This window comes from Sinocyclocheilus anshuiensis, unplaced genomic scaffold (genome assembly GCF_001515605.1).
Source record: "Sinocyclocheilus anshuiensis isolate Anshui unplaced genomic scaffold, SAMN03320099.WGS_v1.1 scaffold635, whole genome shotgun sequence".
In the NCBI taxonomy this organism is placed as follows: domain Eukaryota; kingdom Metazoa; phylum Chordata; class Actinopteri; order Cypriniformes; family Cyprinidae; genus Sinocyclocheilus; species Sinocyclocheilus anshuiensis.
The window spans coordinates 531,770-554,374 of record NW_015551039.1 but is presented as its reverse complement, the minus strand read 5'-3'; the positions used below and the strand labels follow the sequence as shown (position 1 = coordinate 554,374).

The window sequence follows — 22,605 nt, the reverse complement described above, 5'->3', positions numbered from 1 at the left end:
TGATGAATCTGAATGTAGTGTTTATATAAACGCTAAAGAAAGTGATCGGGTTGATGTGCGTGTTTATATGTCACAAGCTTCAAATCGGAATTTTTTTTTTTTTTGACATGCGCACACTGCACAAATATAGAGTTTCTCACTGTTTGCACATAATAACCACTCTCCTACACGGCTTCTTTATTTGTTTTTAACAGCAGAATTAATATTTATCCATTTATGGATAAATATACATATAAACCGCTGTGCCGTGCTGCTCATATTTATCACACAGTAAAATGCCCCTCCCCGTGCCCAAAACGGGTTGCCTGTGGATGAGAATCCAAAACAAGGACTGGTGGGAGGTTGTCCTGCTCCACTTCACAGTTACCGAGTGAAAGGAGAGTTTTATAATGACAGGACACGCATTTATACAACACTTTATTCCAAAGGAAGAACCGCTCGTTCCATGCGTCATACGTCATTACGCTATTTCTGCATCATTGCACATGCGCAGCCTTTCAGTTTCGGGGTTCAATCCAATCAAGTGTTTACATGCACTCTCAGTCGTATTAGAAAAGGAATAAACCACCCCCTTCAATCCGATCGAAATTCCAATCGAGCTCAGTCGGATCGATTAAGGTGTTTACATGAAGGTTTTTCAGTCCGATTGAGCCGTCAATCCGATTGCAAATGGATTATTTGGTTGCATGTAAACGTAGCCACTGTTTTTTACCAAATCGTTTAAATTAATGATTAATTGACTCACTCATGAAGAGTCACTTGCTGCCACCTGCTGGAGTAATTATGAAAATTAAAGATTTTTTGAAACAGGCAAGCAGAGTTATAAAAATATTTATTGCTATAGTGCTGATATAAGCTATAACAAGCACATCAATCATAATGCACAATGTTCCTTCCTTAAGTCCCTCATATTAATATAGTGCTTTCACTAGTTAGCGGTAGTTGTCACCTCACCTGCATATGCTTGTAAATTTGTGTTGGATGTCTGTGACTTGGAAAGTAACTTTATTTTCAGACTGCAAAGTAAACATTTACAGTGGGGAAAATATTTATTTGATCCCCTGCTGATTTTGTGAGTTTGCCCACTTACAAAGAAATGAAGGGTCTAATTTTTACGGTAGGTTTATTTTAACGTATAGAGACAGAATACCAACCCAAAAAAATCCAGGAAAAACACATTATATAAAGGTTAGAAATTGCTTTGCATTTTAGTGAGTGAAATAAGTATTTGATCCCCAAGCAAAACATGACATAGTACTTGATGCCGAAACCCTTGTTGGCAGGCACAGAGGTAAGACGTTTTTTGTAGTTGGTCACCAGTTTTGCACACATCTCAGGAGGGATTTTGATCCACTCCTCTTTACAGATTCTCTCTAAATCCTTAAGGTTTCTCAGCTGTTGTTTGGCAACTCGAAGTTTCAGCTCCCTCCACAGATTTTCTATAGGATTGAGGTCTGGAGACTGGCTAGGCCACTCCATGACCTTAATGTGCTTTTTCTTGAGCCACTCCTTTGCTGCCTTGGCAGTATGTTTTGGGTCACTGTAATCCTTGAAGACTTATCCATGACCCATCTTCAGTGTTCTGGCTTAGGGAAGAAGGTTCTCGTCCAAGATTTTACAGTACATGGCCCCGTCCCTTTCCCCCCTTAAGCCCCGTTCACACCGCCAGCAACTTTTTCACTGCTTGTCGCTTGTGGCTGGCAATTGAGGTCGCTAGTGGGCGTTCCCACTACTGGTTGCCTAGTTACCCCGTAACACTCCACTACAGCAGATGAATTACATGCTCTCCACTGACTTCACTCCCATTGGTTGTCGCTGGCGAAATTCGCTGCTTATTTGCATAAAGTTGAAGAATTCTGAACTTTTGTCGCTTGACTCGCATCGCTTGACACGCCCACATTCCGTCGCCAATGGTAACTGTCGCTCGTGCCGCCGGAAGTCACCAGCTCTCCATTGAAAATTAATGGGATTATGTCGCTGTCGCTGTGTGTCGCTGGCGGTGTGAACGGGGCTTTAATGAGGTAAAGTCGTCCTGTACCCTTAGCAGAAAAACAGCCCCAAAGCATAATGTTTCCACCTCCGTGCTTGACTGTAGGGATGGTGTTCTTGGGGTCATAGTCAGCATTTCCCCCCCTCTAAACACGGCGAGTCGAGTTAATGCCAAAGAGCTCAATTTTGGTCTCATCTGACCACAGCACTTTCTCCCAAGCCTTCTCTGAATCATTTAGATGTTCTTTGGCCAGCTTTAAACGGGCCTGTACATCTGCCTTCTTGAGCAGGGGGACCTTGCGGGCGCTGCAGGATTTCAGTCCATTGCAGCGTAGTGTTACTAATGTTTTGCTTGGTGACTGTGGTCCCAACTGCCTTAAGATCATTAACAAGCTCCTCCCGTGTAGTTCTGGGTTGATCCCTCACCTTTCTCATGATTATCCTTACCCCATGAGGTGAGATCTTGCACGGAGCTCCAGACTAAGGCTGATTGATGGTTGTTTTGTATTTCTTCCATTTCCGAATAATAGCCTTGTGCAGATCTACAATCTTGTCTCTGACATCCTTTGACAGCTCTTTGGTCTTGCCCATGGTGGTGGGAGAGGTTGGAATGGAAGATACAGATTGTGTGGACAGGTGTCTTATACACCTAACGAGCTGACATTAGGAGTAACTTCTTAAAGTGGCAGGACTAATCTGTGTTCCACATGGGCACATAACCAATCTGTGGGAGTCAGAATTCTTGCTGGTTGGTAGTGGATTAAATACTTATTTCACTCACTGAAATGCAAATCAATTTCTAACCTTTATATAATGTGTTTTTTCTGGATTTTTGGTTGATATTCTGTCTCTATCCGTTAAAATAAACCTACCATAAAAATTACAGACCCTTAATTTCTTTGTAAGTGGGCAAACTTACAAAATTAGCAGGGGATCAAATAAATTTTTTCCCCACTGTACATTCATTTCCCCCCTCATTTGATAAGTATTAGTATAATAGAAGAATAGAAGACGTCTCTGTGCAGTTTGGAAGAACTGTTGAGGAACTCTGTTAAGGAACTCAGTTACACTGGAACAGCTCCTAATGATTCTAACTGGGTGAATTGTGACTACAATGATTCAAACCTAATAAAAAGAACCAATTCAGAAGAGTCATATTGTATGTAAAAACAATTATGCTAATAAAGTACTTCAAAATCAAAAATTGAATAATGTACAAGTCTTGTTTGCTGAAATTTTGTGAAAAATGTATTTTGTATGTATGTCGTAATGTTTCACCATACTTGATCTTTCCTGCTGAAAAACTTAACAGTTTAAAAAAACAGCAAAGGTATGGTACCATCTATGTAGCTAAGCTAATTTAGTTTAACAGCATCGCTCCTTTTTAGCAATGGTACTGCTTAAACTTGGACACATCAAACGCTGTTCTCCGCTCATGCTAAAACACTCATCCCGATGGATTCTACACAAACTATCAATTGCAAACCTGCATGTACACTACCAATCTAAACCCAGACACCCACACATTCTTCCCTAATGCTCTCTGTGCTGTGTGCTCATGGGAAATCATTAGTGGCCGGTCTGAAGCATGGCTCTTACCTGCTGTAATTTACTCTGTGTTGCGGGTCTGTCCCCCTACGGCCTTGATTATGTGTGTGTGTGTTTATCCAGGGCCCTTGGGGAGCTGTGGCACAGGAGTATAGAGCGGGTTTGTGTATGTGAGACAGTGTGATTGTTTCTCTCATTAGAGGGGTATTAATATCAGGCGACAGAGGATGTGCTGGCTAACAGTAACACTGAGATAAGCGGCGTCTCACAGACAGGCTCTTTAAATATCCAGTGCCTTTTATCTGTACCTCACACACCCCTGAGAGGAGCATTAGGACCACACACACACACACACACGCTTAATAATAAAAAACAAAAACACTCTCACATACACTTCATGACATCAGTGAGCAATGTTTAATACAGACATACATCCTCAGCTGAAACAATGGCTTATCAGCACAGCTGAAAATACAAAACGAATCATATGTGAAGGTTAAATGATAAACCGGGCCCAAGTAGAAGACAATGCTGGGATTTCTGCTGGGATTCTAAAGCAATAAGCCATTCAAGACGACATGATGCAGTGACTTTACATTGGTTAAGGTGTTTGGTTCTCAGCCAGGAGGCCGGGGCCCACTAAATAGTTTTTACTGAAGAACATATAGTTGTAATATTGTGTTGGACAATGGGGCCCTTTGAGTCAAAAAGGTTAAGAGGGGTGCCGAAAAACCCACATATGTTAAAACAACTGTAATGTATCACCAATGTTTAATACTAATAATAATCATAGCCAGATTTTTACATTTTATGAAGAAAATGGGAGTGGAGTAAAAGTTACTAGCACTAATTTGCGGTAAAATGTAACCATTTTACAATGGTTCTGAATACAGCTCATCTCATCAGATGTCAGGAGCAAGATCCATAAGCAGAGATTTAGCTAGGGATAAAAGATTTAGCTTTGGGTGTCTATAAAACAGAAATCGTTTTGACAGAGCATTTGATGCACAGTAGTGTGTAAGCTGCATTTAGAGGGCGTAGGAAGAGCCATGCCAGATTGAAATCAAGAAATAATACAGCGATTTCCTGGACCTGTCTTTTACATTTAAAAGTGGTTTAGAGAATATGCATTAAGTGCCAGAGGTCATGAGTTTGAATCACCTTCAAGCTGTTCCAAACCTATATGGGTTTCTTTATTCTGCTGAACATAAAAGTAGATATATGGAAGAATGTGGGTAACCAAACAGTTGCTTGTGCCCACTGACTTCCATTGTATGGAAAAAAAATACTATGGAAGTCAAAGGGAACCACAAACTGTTTGGTTACTAACATTTCTTCAAATTGCCTATTTGTGTGTGTGTGTGTGTGTGTGTGATTGTGTATAGCAGAAGAAATAAATTCTTACAGGTTTGGAACAACATTTTTGGGTGAACTATCCCTTTAATGCCACAAACTATTTGTCTTATGAATCTAAAGTGAAAGTGAAGTGAAGTGTGGCTGAGTATGGTGACCCATACTCGGAATTTGTGCTCTGCATTTAACCCATCCAAGTGCACACACACAGTAGTGAACACACACACACACCCGGAGCAGTGGGCAGCCATGTGCTGCGGCGCCTGGGGAGCAGTTGGGGGTTTGGTGCCTTGCTCAAAGGCCTCACCTCAGTCGTGGTATTGAGGGTGGAAGAGAGCGCTTTATTTATTGTTTTAGAAAATAATAGTTTTATTCAGCAAGGAAACATTAAATTGGAAAGAAATGACAGTAAAGACATTTATAATGCTACAAAAGATGTATTTCAAATAAATGCTGTTATTTTAAAATTACTCTTCATCAAAGAATTCTAGAAAAATGTATCACGGTTTCCACAAAAATATTAAGCAGCACAACTGTTTTCAACATTGATAGTAAGAAATGTTTCTCGAGCAGCAAATCAGCATAGTAGAATGATTTCTAAAGGATCATGTGACGATGAAGACTGGAGTAATGGCTGCTGTAGTTCAGCTTTGAAATCAGAGGAATAAATTACATTTTTAAAAATATTAAAATAGAAAAGAGTTATTTTAAATTGTAATAAGATTTCACAATATTACTGTTTTTACTGTATTTTTAATCCAATAAATGCAGTGTTAGTAAGCATGAGATTTGTCTGAGAAATCTTTCCAGCCTCAAACTTTTGAACAGTAGTGTATGTTTTTGATAAGTTTAGATGTCTAGTTGGGAGCTGTCACAGTCATGACTAGAGATGTACACAGATTTTCCCCCAGGTGTTCAGTCTGAGAGTTTGGAGGTGCTATGAGTCGGTGTGAAACAGCACACATCCTCGGAGTCAGGTGAGATGTAACTACAGCCGAAGTCTGCCTGCACCTCCTCATTTACAGCTGCGAGGTCAGGGGAGGAGGAGCTGCACTCCCTCGGGCACACATCGGCTTCCAGAAAAAACATTTCTGCTCACTCCATCACTTTCATGCTGCCTTAAAGTATGCTTTTCAATCTTGTTCTTTCTTCCTCTCTCTCTCTCTCTCTTGTCGCCATTGCTCCCTCAGTAACTGGTAAAAATAGTGCTTCATAAATCATGCATTCTTTTCCAGAGCAAAGAGAGAGGGGGCACATTTTAAAAGGAGAAATGAGAGAGGGAAAGAGCACATTCAATGAGGGGTTTGATGAGTGAGATGTCACACTGCTAGATAGAACATGGCCACAGGGCTCTTCACAATGAAATGTAATATCATTGTTTTACAGCAGAATTAGATTCAGGTAAGAGCAAGAATCATTCTGAAAACTTCTGAACACCGTTGAAAAAAATGTAGGTTTGGTTTTAACACTGGCAGGACATTTTGAAGTCAGTCCAACTACACAGATTAAATATAATTTATCCTACACTGTGAAATAACTTGTGCTCCTTATTGTCAGTTCTTATTTTGAAAAAAGTTATTAATTTATTGTAAATAAATAGTCTTAAGGTACCAGTTTATTTCAAATAAATAATAATTTTCTTAATAATTTTTAATTTAATTTTATTTAAACATTATATTTGTGCACTGAATAACATATCCATACAAATACTTTAAGCATAAATAAAATAAATAACTGCTAACACATTACAATAAGGTTTCATTTGTTAACTAAATTAGTTAACATGAACTAACAATTAACTACAGCATTTTCATCTTTATTAATGTTAATCTCAATATTAACTAATACATTTTTAAACATTAGTTAATGCACTGTTAACTAACATGAACAATGCTGTGAAATGCATTGCTCATTGTTAGTTAATGCATTAACTAGTGTTAACAAATGAAACCTTATTGTCAAGTGTAAGCAAATAATCGTTAATTTAATTTATAAAAGCAAATAAAATACTTTTATTTTACGAATAAAAACATAATTATATTACTTTTAATACTTGCTGTACAGTATATTAGAGTTTCAGAAAATGTTTTGAATATTTACACAGTGTTCAAAACAATTAAAATGTGTAATTTGATATTTGTTTAGACAGACCCTGTTTGTCTATTTTTGTGATATAGTTTAAGGTCAGATCAAATTTTATTCAGAAGTCCATGCTATATAATAAATGTATCTGAAGGGTACAGATACATTTTCCTGCAACTGTACATTCTGACAGCAGCAATTGCTAGAAAAATTCCTAGGGATTATTCAGTAGTCTTTTAACTTTAGCAGAGACATGTCCCTATTGCACATACTCAAATCTACACCCATGCTCCTTTGGCTTAGCAGTGGCGTTTTGACACATTTAAAATGTCAGTCTTCCTTGAATTCATTCATCCACAGACCATCCTACAACACAGGTTACACGTCTAGAGAGGAAAATCATAGTCAGTCAGTCAGTCAGTCGGTTCGGATCAGGCCTGCAGACATCACTTTACAGCCAAATGACAGACAAACACACATGCACAAACACCATCTTAAGCCTAATTGGCCATTCTCCCTGTGACATGTCCTTTGTATCTGGGTCGACAGCTGTTGATCACTGAGAGGGGAGAAAAAAAAATGGACAAGCAAAGGAAAGAATAAGAGTGCAAAACCCCTTTTCTTCAGCATTGTGCTCTTGAAAAGATAAGCGCAAACAAAAAGAGTTTAAACACAGATAATCACACACCAGACTGAAGAATGCCGTGGATGTCACAAAGATTCTGATCGATTCTCGACAGAAGCTAAGCTCTATAGTTGTTGAACTCAACCAAGGACTTTACGGTTTGTGAAGCTTTTGCTTTCAAAACTCAAAAACTGTGGAAAGGTCATACACCTACACGTGTGCTCTAACCATCAGTGTTGGATAGTATAGATAAAAGCATCAATGCCACAAACTTAACTACATTTTCACTAGTATCTGTAGTTCAGCTGTTTTCAAAGTACTATACTTTTCTAGAAAGTAGAAGTGTGACATTATAAAATGTTATTATTATAACATTATAAATGCTGTTTTTTTGTTGCATAGAATGCCTACAGTAATCAACATACTGTTTGTCCTGTTTCATACAAACTCATGAATCAGTTTGATTCAAAAAATTATTCTCAGTAGAAGTCTGGTGTATTACATAAATGAATCTGTTTAAAATAATTCACTAAAATTATTCTCTAACATTTACAATATTTACATGTTTTTTTTGTAGCAAAATACTTAAAGTAGTTACATTCTGCTATTTGTCACTGTATTTTTTAGCTAAATAAATTCAGGTGCTTCTAGATTTACTACTATATTATTTACCAGTTTACCAATTTATGTTCAATGCAGTCACAATCCACATTCTTTTTATGCCAAATAAATACTGTTCTGACTGTAAAAATATATATCATCTGATAGTTTCTATTTTTTAAAAGATATTACCTATTTAATGCATTACAAAGACCGCCTACTTTCATTGCTTATTATATATTAAATAATAATAATATTTTCACTGTTCTTTAAGTATTTTAAACTAGAGTAAATAATAGCTACATTTAGAAGTATCTTCCTCAATACTTGCCCTGTTTCCATCCTGATTGTGAGTTTAATTTATGTAAAAAATTGAAATATGACAAAAACCTAAGGCAAAGTCACATGACTTTTTGATGCACATCTAGGAATTTATTTGGTAAATGTGTGATAGTTTATGCAAAATATTGTGGCCATGAATTAAGAATTCGTTCCTTTGACTTAATTTGTGGCCACATTTTATTAATTCGCTTCATCGTTTTAGTTTAGTTTGGTCCAGATATGATTAATTCACTCCTTTATTTTAGCTACACTGAGGCCACTGTATACTAGTTTGTTCCCTCATTTTAATTTAGCTAAATTTTGGCCAAAAAATCTAGTTTTTTATTCCTGAATGTCATGTGTAAGACTTCATATTTGTGCATGTCTTCTTGATAAATAATTATCTAACCACCTCAAGTAAGCGCTTGTTTTTTTGGAATTTTAATTTTTTTGTAATTTTTTGGAAAACTATTGTTTATGTGATGAATATAATACATGGATGGAAACCCAGCTAGTGCTAACCTCACACTTCAGGCACACTCTCTCTCCGTCACACACTGTCCTGTTATTAAGCAATAAAGTGCTTTGCAACGATTTGTATTGTGAAAAGCGCTATACAAATAAACTTGAATTGAATTAAATACCACAATTGTAACATTTTTTATTAATAATTATTGATAATTGTATTAATTATTAATTTATAATTTATGTATCAATTAATTAAATAATTATAGACAAAGATATATATTATGTGCTTTGTCGGTGGTATTTTATAAATATTAATAAATAAAATATGTTACCACATTTTTATTTTAATACATAGTCAATTATAGGACTGCATGTAAACTGCCTCTAAAAAGACTGAAAAGTAATTAAAAAGTCTGTGTAAACACCTTTTCCGATAATTGTTTCACATATTTATTTAATACAATTTCCATTTCTTTTTTTTCAAATATATTAAAAAAAAATATATATATATATATATATTTTTCTTTTATTTCAAATATAATTATTCCTTAAAAGTACTAAATATCATTAAGGAATCTGAATCGTTAAGTGGAATTGGAATTGTGTCATGTTGGACAGACAGATGAAGACTGTAGCTTGACTATAACTAGGCATGTAAATGTCTAACTATATATATCTATACTGAAAGAGGTGTCCTGAAAAATCTTGATAGCTATTTTGATTTTTATAGCCCTAGGCTCTGTTAGTTTTTGCCAATCACAAAACTAGCCAATCAGAAACACTCTCTCTCTGTGAATCATTTCACTTGTTCTGGTCTGCTGACACTGGGTTTGCTGACATGTCTTTGGAGGTTGAGGTTTTGGAAAGAGGGTGTTAGCAAAATGGCTGGAATCGCCTACAGCGCTCAAATTCTCTCCCTGTTTCTGAGACCGAGTGTCACTCACCTGTGCGCTGACTTTGCTTTTGGCCACCACGGCTTGTTTGAAAGCCTGTCTGATGATGACGTGCAATCTGAGCACCACGGCCTCGATGTCCTGCTCCCCCTTCATGGCAGCGGCGAGTGACCCCAGTTCCTCCATGTATGACCTCCAGTGAGGCTGCACCTCCGTTGCTCCCCCCAGACACACCCCCATGGTGCTGACACACAGCGGGCGGCACGGCCGGGCCTCCAGCAGGCCTTGACAGTGCGGGCAGTACCAGAGCTTCAGCAGCGAGCGGCCGCAGTCCCTGCCCGCACGCAGGTGCTGGGTGGTGTTGACCACTTCGATGCCCAGGTTCAGCGCTTGCAGGAAGACCCGAGTGGCCAGGAGCGAGCGAGACAGCCGGGTCATCATCATCTTGGGAAAAGATCCGAATGCAGAGGTTCCACTCCAGGCCCCACGGAGGCATTCCTCCGAGATGCCTGTCACTGCCCCATTGCCAAGGAGACGCTGGTAGGTGAAAGGAAAAAGTCGGGAGAAGAAGGTTGAGACCATGTCATTTACATTAGCATCAGAGCCCAGGATGTAGAGAGACATTTCCAGGAATAACTGTGTGACGGCTCCACTGGCTCCGGCCCCCAAACTGGGAAACTCCTCCCGTAACAGCGTCAGAGTGGAATTACGACCCAGACGGAGCACCATGTCAAAAGCCTCTGAAATATAAGAAAAAGAAATAAATAAATGGAAGAGTGATGACAGAGTATGAAGGGGTGTCCACTAATTCTCATAAAAATGGTACAAATGTTGTCACTGGGGCTGTACCCTTTCAAAAATACTAATATGTATCACTTAGGTTCTATGTACACTTTCAGTACTAATATATAAGCGGAAGGTACTAATATGCACCCTTTAGGGGTTAATAAGGTACAAAGGGGTACCTTTTGAAAGGGTACTGCCCCAGTGACAACTTTTGTAACTTTTTTTGCACCATTAAACTTAGTCCTAAGTATAAACAAAATATTTTAAAAAGCCACAGTGCAGAAATAAGGGTTGGACCAAAATGGCAGACAACTGGACTACATCAATGAGATTGTGTTTTGTGTAACAGACTTCAATCCTTCAGACATTTACAATGATTTTGACATTTACGCTCGTTTACATTTTAAGAGAGAACATTTCTAAGTGGCTCTCAAGCATGAAATTGGTCTGAACTACACATTTTCCTGTCACAAAAATGTCAATTAAAATAAATAAATGTCTAATTTTCCAGTGTGTTTTAAGTGTTTATCTATTGCCACTGCCACTGAGCTCCAGCTCCAGAATATATATTATTTAATTACCTGCATATACTGTTTAGACAATAATATAACTTATATTTAAATATAATAATTTTATTATTATTTATTTATCATATTTCAATGAGAAGTTGAAAATTATGTGAATTAAAAATACACTACCATTCAAAAGTCTGGGATCAGTGAGAATTGTTATTATTTTATTATTTATTTTTTACTTTTATTCAAAAAGGATGAAACTGATGAAACACAACTGTAAAGACATTTATAATGTTAGAAATCTATCAAAGAAATGCTATTCTTTTGAACTTTCTATTCATCAAAGAAACCTAAAAAAAAAAATGTATTAGGGTTTCCACAAAAATATTACATAAATATTGATAATATTAAGAAATGTTTCTTGAGCATCAAATCAGCATATTAGAATGATTTCTGAAGGATCATGTGACACTGAAGACTAGAGTAATGATGCTGAAAATTCAGCTTTGCCATCACAGAAATAAATTACATTTTAAAATATTAAAATAGAAAACAGTTATTATAAATTGCAATAATATTTTACAATACTAATGTATTTCCAATCAAATAAATGCAGCCTTAGTGAGCAAGAGGTTCAGCCTAAAAATCTATAGCTGCAACTTAATTAAGTACAGACTAAGTTAGTTACTAAGCTCTTTGTGTAAACATTATAAAAGAATATTGCAACTCTAATCAGAGGCAGCTAATCAAGGTTTTCATGATTACTAGAAACATCCCAGCAGGTGTGTTGGAGCTGAACTTTGCAAGAAGGAGACCCTCCAGGAGCACGTTTAGACACCCCTGATCTGAGGCATCAAACCTATTCACTGACACTCTAAACATTTTACTGATGCAGAGACGTCATTGAAAAAAATGAAAAGAAAAAACCTTGGATATGCAGTAATCCACAGAATCTCTTCCTCACAGTCGCACACACAATCCTAATCCCTGAAAGACGATAAACAGTGAGAAAAAAAAGGAAGATAGAATTAAAGCTTCCTCTCTAGATGAAAACCACGATGTCCTTTTAAAACAACAAGGGTGCTTTTCAAGACCCTTATAGCTTTAAAAGGCATTTATTCATCCGTGCTGGATGCTGTGAGAGAGATGCTGAGATCTTCAGAAAACAGAGCACAAAGAGACGAGACATAATCAGTGGCATCTGAAAGCTCTCAGTGAAGCCTTATCAGCACGCAGGCAAAGAGGGATTGCTACCGAACCCACCCAGACTACCGGGGAGACCAGAAACGAGAGGCTGAGGGGATCTGGGAGCATGTGGAGAGGAAAACTGAAGGCTACAGGGAGAGAGGAAGAATGACAGAGAAAAGAAATATGAGTGAAAGAGAGGAGAGAATGGCGAAGAATGACAAAGAAATATGAGTGAAAGAAGGAGAAAAGGGCCTTGGGTTCGACATCCAGACAGGGTGAAGGTGATTGAGAGGTGGGGAGTCTGCAGAGCCGTGATATAAGCATGCTGCCGAGCAGACTGTTCACAGCCACATACGTGAAGAGCTCCATCCATCTCTCCCAGGGAGTCCGGCTCTCAGGGGCACAGGATATTACATCAGCACAACACGCTGGAGGAGTTTATGGATCGCACTGATTTGAGATGAGATAGAAATCACTTAGCACTAAATCACAGAGCAGTTAAAAGTCTCAAGGTGCTTTTAGACAACCAGAAATTCACTCTCACTGGCTGTGCCTGGAATAACGTACTACATACTCATATATCACATGATATCTGTAGTGTACAGTATGCATGCTGTGCACAGCATGAAAATGTTCTGTTTGCGTGGAATTACTATGACCTTTTAGTCAGTATTTGATTGGACCATTTTTCCAAAGGCATTTTACAAGTTTACATAAAAGGTAACATTTTAGTTTAGGGACCAAGTCTCACTATTAACTAGTTGCTTATTAGCATGCATATTACAAGCATATTGGCAGTTTATTAGTACTTATAAAGCACATATTAATGCCTTATTCTGCATGACCAAACTTAACAACTACCTTACTACTAATAAGCAGCCAATCAAGAGTTTGAGGCAAAATTAGTAGGTAATAGTTAGTTAATAGTGAGAATTGGTCACCAAACTAAAGTGTGACAAAAAAAATCTTGCTTTTACATAAAATGAAAAATAATCATTTACTTTTTTGATGGTAACTGGACTCTGCAGTTTACTGGATATTGTAATTTTATTGCATTTTAAATGCAATGTAGAATAGTACTATTTGAAATGTTTATTGGTGCATTATTAATATTATTAAAGCTATACTACAGTTCAAAAGTTTGGGGTTGGTAACATTTTTGTGCTTTAAAATAAATATTTTATGCTCACCCAAGCTGCATTTATTTGATGAATATACAGTAAACCCATAATATTGAGAAACATTATTACAATTTAAAATAACTTTTCTATTTTAATATATTTTAATAATTTATACCTGTAATGGCATAACTGATTTTTCAGCAGCCATTAATCCAGTCTTCGGTGTCACATGATCCTTCTTCTTATTCTTCTTATTATCATTGTTGAAAACAGCATAATATTTATGTGGACACGGTCATACATTTGATGAACAGAAAGATCAAAAGAACAGAATTTATTTGAAATAGAAATAACATTTTAAATGCCTTTTCTGTCTGTTTTAATAAATGTAATGCATCCTTGCTGAATAAAAGTATTACTTTTTTATATAAAAGTCTTACTGACCTAAATGTTTCAAATAATATAAAATAGTAGGTGAAACAGTATATAGTACCTAACAATAAACATTTCAAACAGTAGTATGATACATAGCTGTGATATGACCTCGACAGTGAGTGGAATCCAGTCATATTAATCTCAGTAACAAATGTTTATTTTACATTTTTAATCTCATTTTGTGTAAAGAATGACACCTTTTGGCAGTATGACAAAATGATGAGTCAAGACGGAGGTTAAATATCTCAGTTAATATTGCCTCAGCAGATATTTCCTCACACAGGAAATAGAAGGTCAAGTGGAGCGCATTGCATTGTGGGATACAGCATCTCACGCTGTGCGCTCTGCTTGCTCACTGCACATTTTGCCAAATGCAGCAGGTCACCCGGGTATTCAACAGCCTACAGGCACATATTTACATACTGTGCACAGTATACATACTGCAGGAACAATTTGCCATTCTGAGACAAACAACAGCAAAGCGGCTTCGAAATCGGCTAGCACACATATATAAAATAGTAGGTGAAACAGTATATAGTACCTAACAATAAACATTTCAAACAGTAGTATGATACATAGCTGTGATATGACCTCGACAGTGAGTGGAATCCAGTCATATTAATCTCAGTAACAAATGTTTATTTTACATTTTTAATCTCGTTTTGTGTAAAGAATGACACCTTTTGGCAGTATGACAAAATGATGAGTCAAGACGGAGGTTAAATATCTCAGTTAATATTGCCTCAGCAGATATTTCCTCACACAGGAAATAGGTCAAGTGGAGCGCATTGTTGCATTGTGGGATACAGCATCTCACGCTGTGCGCTCTGCTTGCTCACTGCACATTTTGCCAAATGCAGCAGGTCACCCGGGTATTCAACAGCCTACAGGCACATATTTACATACTGTGCGCAGTATACACACTGCATACTGCAGGAACAATTTGCCATTCTGAGACAAACAACAGCAAAGCGGCTTAGAAATCGGCTAGCACACATACACAGTGATGATGTTGGGGTGTGTTTTGCTGAGATTTACTATACCAGGGTGAGTAATGTGGTGTTTAGGGAGACAGTGTCTAGTGCTCTGTGCTGATGTTAGCAGTAACGCAGAGTCTCGGCTGTGTGTGCTTGCGCTGGGGACAGAAGCAGGTATGTCTGCAGCTCACTGTGAGTTTGGGCTGTGAGTTTACCCGCCGAACAGACGCACACACACTTCTCTCTGTGATCAACGAGCTCTCAGATGCACTGAATGCCAAGCAGGATGCTCAGGGAGACACTCTCACACGTTAAAGAATAACAACAGACACACATACAGAATATCACACGCACGTCAATTCATATGCAAACACATTCATCACAGCACACCAACTCATGCTGTTTGCAAAAGCACCAGCATAAATAACTCATGCCTATACACTCATCACTTGACAGACAACAGCATTTATATTTATGAACAAACATTGACACACAAGATCAAATAGAAAGAGAAATCACAATGACATGAGCTTAAAACCAGTCATATATATATATATATATATGAGAGTTGGAGTTAAGATCCAATTCCAGACCCAATCTAAAACCAGATCTCTCAAAACCAAGATCCAGACCAAAACCTAGCTCCAAGACTTGTTTTTTTTTTAAGAAGCAGGATGTACCTTTTACTTAATACTATAGACTTTCATGATTGTGGCAAAAATCATAATTACAAAAAAAAAATAAATCCTGTTATTATTAATTTTCAATAAATATAATTTACAGTCAAATAGCTTTTTTGTGTAAGGCAACTGCATGCCATATGATTTATGTAGGTTACAGATCTAAAACTAAATTAATTCATTGCTGTTTATACTGCTTATACTGCTGCAAAAAAAACACAATGTTGAAATTTTGACAAAAGGAGTAGTTCTAAATGGAATGTTGAAATCAACATTTTTCATAGTTAATCGTAGAAACCATATTCTTTTAATGCATTTATTTATTCAAGTAAATTAAGTGAAATTGTTCCACAATGTCATTATCACCTTTAGTATGATGTAAATGGACTACATTCTTGTCTGTAACCACAGGTTAAGACCCACATCCAAGACTCTATGTTCAGAGGCCCAGACCAAGACCAAGGCCTCAATTTATTGGTCTTAACAGATCTCAGAATCAAGACTGCAAGATGAAGACTCCATCTCTAACTGATCTATACGACTGCCGCCCTCAACCAGCATAACGCAAGCCATCAAATGCATACAGTCACACAATTTTACTTTTAATCATGCATACACAAAGACTATATCCTGCAGCTTTGTGTTACTTATGTTGAGGTGTCTCCTCCCAAGCTACCAAGAACAAAAGATGGAAAACGAGAGAGAGAGAGAGAGAGAGAGAGAGCTCTGCTTCTTTCCTCTCTTAAATCCTGTTATTATTAATTTTCAATAAATATAATTTACAGTCAAATAGCTTTTTTGTGTAAGGCAACTGCATGCCATATGATTTATGTAGGTTACAGATCTAAAACTAAATTAATTCATTGCTGTTTATACTGCTTATACTGCTGCAAAAAAAACACAATGTTGAAATTTTGACAAAAGGAGTAGTTCTAAATGGAATGTTGAAATCAACACTTTTCATAGTTAATCGTAGAAACCATATTCTTTTAATGCATTTATTTATTCAAGTAAATTAAGTGAAATTGTTCCACAATGTCATTATCACCTTTAGTATGATGTAAATGGCCTACATTCTTGTCTGTAACCACAGGTTAAGACCCACATCCAAGACTCTATGTTCAGAGGCCCAGACCAAGACCAAGGCCTCAATTTATTGGTCTTAACAGATCTCAGAATCAAGACTGCAAGATGAAGACTCCATCTCTAACTGATCTATACGACTGCCGCCCTCAACCAGCATAACGCAAGCCATCAAATGCATACAGTCACACAATTTTACTTTTAATCATGCATACACAGACTATATCCTGCAGCTTTGTGTTACTTATGTTGAGGTGTCTCCTCCCAAGCTACCAAGAACAAAAGATGGAAAACGAGAGAGAGAGAGAGAGAGAGAGAGAGCTCTGCTTCTTTCCTCTCTACTTCATCAATCTCTCTGAAAGCCTAGTGTAAGGCAGACAAAAGCCGCTGTATCACTTACAAAGCCATAGTGGGCTTTAACAGTGGGAGAGAGCAGCTCGCTCTCTTAATGCAATGCAGTATTTGAGCAGAGGGGTCATACAGATCACAGTTGAATTCAGTCTGCTCTAGTTTCCTGCGTCTGATCTGGGCTTCGGGTACACGGGCAGGTCTGGTATCAGGTGTCCACTAATGGGGTGAGCATAAATGTCTTACAAAACACAGAGCAATGGTGAATATGGTGATTGTGTTTTGTAGACTGGTCCAGTAGGAGCCTGACAGAAAATCACCACTGGATGAGCCACCACTGACAAGGTGTTTCTTATCAAGGTTATAACTCAAAAACACAGGTGCCAGCAAAAACCTTTATGCCCTATGCAGAATTTTATTTGGGGGCCCCTCGGTGCCGCCAATACGATTGATTATTGTCAATGCTTGATTATTCACACACCCATTATCAATTTTATTTGTTGTGTTGCTTACATCATACCAATGTCTGCCTGGCATGTTTTTACCCTTCCACGATTTTTAATTGTAACAGTAGCAAACCCACAAGAGTGGTCAGGTGTTAATTTGTACTTTAACATTCAAAGTCTTACATGTGGCATACTTAATGTGGTGTACTGAAAAGTAGCTAAATAAATCAGCAGACAATGCATTTACGGAACATGAAATTTTATTTTAACAAAAAAAAAAAAAGAGCCCCCGAGTTTCAATTTGTCCTGATCGATTTGAACCCTTTTGTTGTGGTGCGCTTTGGCTGGCGCTGAGCCAGAGAAAGACGTGCACAGTGCTTTTCATATATCACAACTGTTCAGTGTTTTCAATGATAAAGCTTATTTTTAGGTTTCATTTAAATAGAGATTTCAATTAAGTACTAGCAAAAAAAAAGACATTTATAATTTGTTAAATACACTGATTTCTTTGGAAAGTGGCAATAATAATCCTTTCAAATAAAATGTGACAACGTGTTTTACTCCTATCAAATACAGATTGGTAACTATAAAGTTTACTCTGTTTTCTCCCAGTTCACTGGCCACTTCCTTTCATGTATTTCGGGAGAAATGGGTGAATTTACATGATGTTAATCCGACAGATCCACACGACAGCATCCAGCGTGCATTATAGATCAACTAACATGGTCATTAAAGTTGTTTAAACGACAAAACAAATTAATTTACACATATTTGACAATCAGAATAGGCTTTATGATATAGTTCATATAGTTCGCTACTGTGCCTGCATGACGCGTTTCTATGGAAATAAGATGATACATATAGATTATTTAATATTGTGTTTTTGTATAATTACCATTGTCTATTGACATAATATATCACTATATCAATATATCAAAAAATCAAGCTGTCATTTAATGTACTCTTGGGGGCCCCCTGGTGACTTTTCGTAAATGACTGTTTATTCTTTTACAGTAAATTATATAAATATATATACATTTTCTGTAAGAGTTCATGTATTTTCTTGTTATTACATAAATTTAAACTACAAATGATATGGTAATTCAAACTACACTGTAAAAAAAAAATCCGTAAAATTTACGGTAAAAAAACGGCAGCTGTGGTTGCCGGAATTTTACCGTAAGAAATACGGTAGCAACGTTTTAGGTTTTACGGTTTTAACTTAAATTTACAGTTAAATACCGTAATTTCATTAACTGATATAATGTTAATATACCAACCTATTGAAGTACTGAAATCTGTTTTGTACCTTTGTAATACACTGATAATCACCAAATGCAGGTGGTGATGAGAAAGTCACATGATGAACCAAAGCCCATCACAAGCAGCTTTTAAATAATAACATATATAGAAGGTGCACAGTGTCATTCACACAAACGCTAAACACTATCATGGTAACACACATGAAACTGAAATAATGCAATAAACATTCATTTAATAACATTAGGTGTAACACACAACCCTAATATACAAAACTGATAAGAAAAAACTAAGAAGAAACAGTTATTTCAACAAAAAAACATCAAATTTGAAATGTAACGCAGGGAATTCTGGGAGTGTCAATTTACGGTTATTCACTGTAAATTATACGGTAAAATTTATGTCCAATACATGTAATGTCCAATACAGTTTTTCACCGTATATAGTAGGGGAATTTACCATTAACCATTTAACAGTCTTTTACCGTTAAATTCACGGTCATTTTTTACAGTGTACTTATTACCAACAGATTTTTTATCCCATTTTCATCCATATTATTTAATTTAAAAACTGCCAATTAATTGGTTATCAGACCATTTCCCCACATTTGTTATCAATATCTGTAACAACCCACTTTTGGTCGACACCACAACCACACAGAAAATCCAGTTGCTTGTGTCCTACTTTCTAAGGTAGAGTGATATCACCAAACACACACGACATTGACAAAGCATGAAGCTGTGTTTACATTTTACATATACATCACATTTGTTCTCTGTTCTAAAGAGGAAAATTATATATCCTTTCAGCTCACAAACTAAGTACCTCTTCAATCATGGTTAAGAGTTTAGATAAGAGTTACTCTGCTCTAGGATGTTTCACAGGTATCTGATTTCCAACCTCTCAGGTGATTTATAATTAATGCCAATGGATGTGTGACCAAGGAGCTCTGATGGTACTATATTTATGATCCAACAGATAGATGAACGCAAGGCGCAAGTCAAAACCATTCCGTCATAGTGTAAGGAGTATGCACCAAAGAGGACAAGGTAAGTTATGACATTGCAGGAGGCCAAATTTATGAGTGGAAAGCAATTAAGAAACTCATAAATATGTATGATATTACATTTAAGTCACTGTATATGATTTGTAAGCTTGTGAGTATCTTAAACACTAGTTACTATAAGCCAATTCGTAATACACAAATCAAACAAAAGTGCTGCAAACTCTGCAACTGTAATGGCTTCGTATGTTAAGCTTGTTTACCTTCAATAAATGTTTTTGATTATGTTTGTTATGGTAGTTTGGTCTGTGTGGGTTGAAGGGCATGTGAAGGTAATAGCACCTCACTGTCACTGCCAAATAGGCAGTATTGTGCTTCTCCAAGATCAAGCACAAGGTGTTTTCAAGGCCCAAGAGACATTGCCATCAAGACACTGACCACGTGACCCACACCTCATGACCCTTTACAATAATGGCCTTTCCAACTTTCAGCAAGGACACCATTTTTCTCAATTCCTTTTGTGCTAGAACCTAGAACATAGTAATGAATACAGTATACAGTTCACAAAAGGTCAGTGTCACAAATGTTATTTGATTAGCAAACTAGAAGTACATTAGTGTAGAATTTTAAATTATTTTCTTATTCATTTCATTATTCAAAATCCAAAACCTTGCAGGTTAATTTTCAGGTTAAAATGAGATATAAAAAATGTCAATGTAGTCTCAGATTTTTGGATGCAACTGCTGTTGTAAGTGGTCTACAGTGGTCCTCTCTGATCTTTAATTTGTTTTTTTTTTATATCAATAATGATATTATTATTAATAATACAACACTGATATTATTAAAAGTACTTTTTTTTCAAGACTGACTGGACAGGATAGATGGATGGACAGCCAGTCAAACAGACAGACAGACAGACAGACACATAGGTAGACAGATAGAATTTAACTTGTATGGAACCTGAATCATTCCTGCACTTCCTCTTTACTTTGTGTTTTTATCTTCATCATTTCATTATTCAAAATCCAAAACCTTGCAGGTTAATTTTCAGGTTAAAATGAGATATAAAAAATGTCAATGTAGTCTCAGATTTTTGGATGCAACTGCTGTTGTAAGTGGTCTACAGTGGTCCTCTCTGATCTTTAATTTGTTTTTTTTTTATATCAATAATGATATTATTATTAATAATACAACACTGATATTATTAAAAGTACTTTTTTTTCAAGACTGACTGGACAGGATAGATGGATGGACAGCCAGTCAAACAGACAGACAGACAGACAGACACATAGGTAGACAGATAGAATTTAACTTGTATGGAACCTGAATCATTCCTGCACTTCCTCTTTACTTTGTGTTTTTATCTTCAGACAAGCAGAAATGCACTGCTACCGCTCCACTTTCTGCAGGCCCTACAGCTACCAAAGCAGTCAGTTTGAAAGGTGAACATTTATAGAAGAGAATTAATTTAGATTAGACTTTAATCAATACATCAATCCAGCGAGTGCTCGCTCTAAACCAGTTGTGTGTTCTGACATATGCAGGGCCGCTGCGGTAATTCAAGCTGCTCAGAAGCGCCGCTCGGACATCAATAAATTAGCCATGCAACAAGCCCAATCAATTTGCCTGATGGAGTGTCACCCTTAGCCGCCGGGGAGAGTGATGGGGGGGAAAGCAGTGCCACCTGGCCCCTCCCCCACCGGACCGCCACAGAGCCTGAAACCATCAACGCTAATAAAGTCTCTATCTGCCAGACGTGAGGCGTGTTTCATACATCACCCGTAAGTTATGTGCATTCAGAACGGCTCCATTGATTAGAGCTGAGTTTGTTTGCCGTACGAAGGATGAGGGAGTGTGCGATAACTCAGAGTGCCAGCGTAACTCGAGCGCCACACCTGCGAAGAGGTTTCAAATGGGTGGTCAGGGTCTAGATGCCAGGGGGTGATGAAGTAGCGTGCAGGAAGCTGTAAAAGTGCAATGGTGGAGTGGTAAGAGGAGGATAATATTTCCCGTAAGGGAGGAGAAGGATTTCTGGTAAGGTCCCGATAGTATCGCTCCGGCCACGGGCTGGACGGCATTGGGTTACCAACACACTCACTCTCCTCTGCCTCTCTCTCCACTCCTCACCAATCTCCATTGCCTGAGAGACCTCTCACTCATTGACAAATGGACTTCTGGGAAGACACCGATGACCAACCAAAGAACAGGAACTGCTCTCCTCCTTTGCTCCAAGATCTTATTATGAGAGAATCAAAGTGGGCCATATAATGTAGCATGTGCACATGCATGTGATATCAACTTCATTTCTCACTCATAAATCCTTTTAAATCTGTTCTGAGCATAAGTCCTCATCGTTTATTACATTCTCAATCTGAGGGGTCAGTGGATGTAGCATTTGGTGCCAGGAACACGGACAGAGTGACCACAGTGACTTTTTTGTATGGATCACATTGATTTCCTGTTCTGTGACTTTACAAGGGGCAAAGTTGAGTCCAGACTCCAGAGGAAAAACCACAACCTCTGTGCTGGACTGCAGCTGCTAAACTCCTTAACAGTAGATGGCTAATCCCATAGGTATACACACACAAATTTCTGCTTTATACAACAACCCGGCGCCACTTAATTTAAGTCTCAGTATCGACTGCATTGACTTCTGGATCTCATTGTGAGCTGGTGAAGAAAAGACAGCACTGCCTTTATACATACAGGTACATTCACTCCAAGTCACAATTAATTGCAATAAAATATTATGTCACAGTAACATCACAATGCAACAAATCTCAGTGGTCATAAAAAGCCATCAGAAGCATCATGTCCATTCAAAATGAGGAGGCATGTTTAAAATGAATTATTATTTCATTACTTATGAATATAATTACTTTTT

The 22,605-nt window shown here is 37.3% G+C and overlaps 1 protein-coding gene across 1 annotated transcript in view; it reads right to left on the bottom strand.

Annotated features, from left to right (window-relative positions):
- Nucleotides 1–22,605, bottom strand: part of LOC107661386 (glypican-3-like) — a 135,728-nt gene that overhangs the window by 55,616 nt on the left and 57,507 nt on the right. Inside the window, exon 3 of the mRNA XM_016450937.1 lies at nt 9,931–10,619. Within this exon, the coding sequence (XP_016306423.1) occupies nt 9,931–10,619 (689 nt within the window). The remainder of the gene's footprint in view (nt 1–9,930; nt 10,620–22,605) is intronic.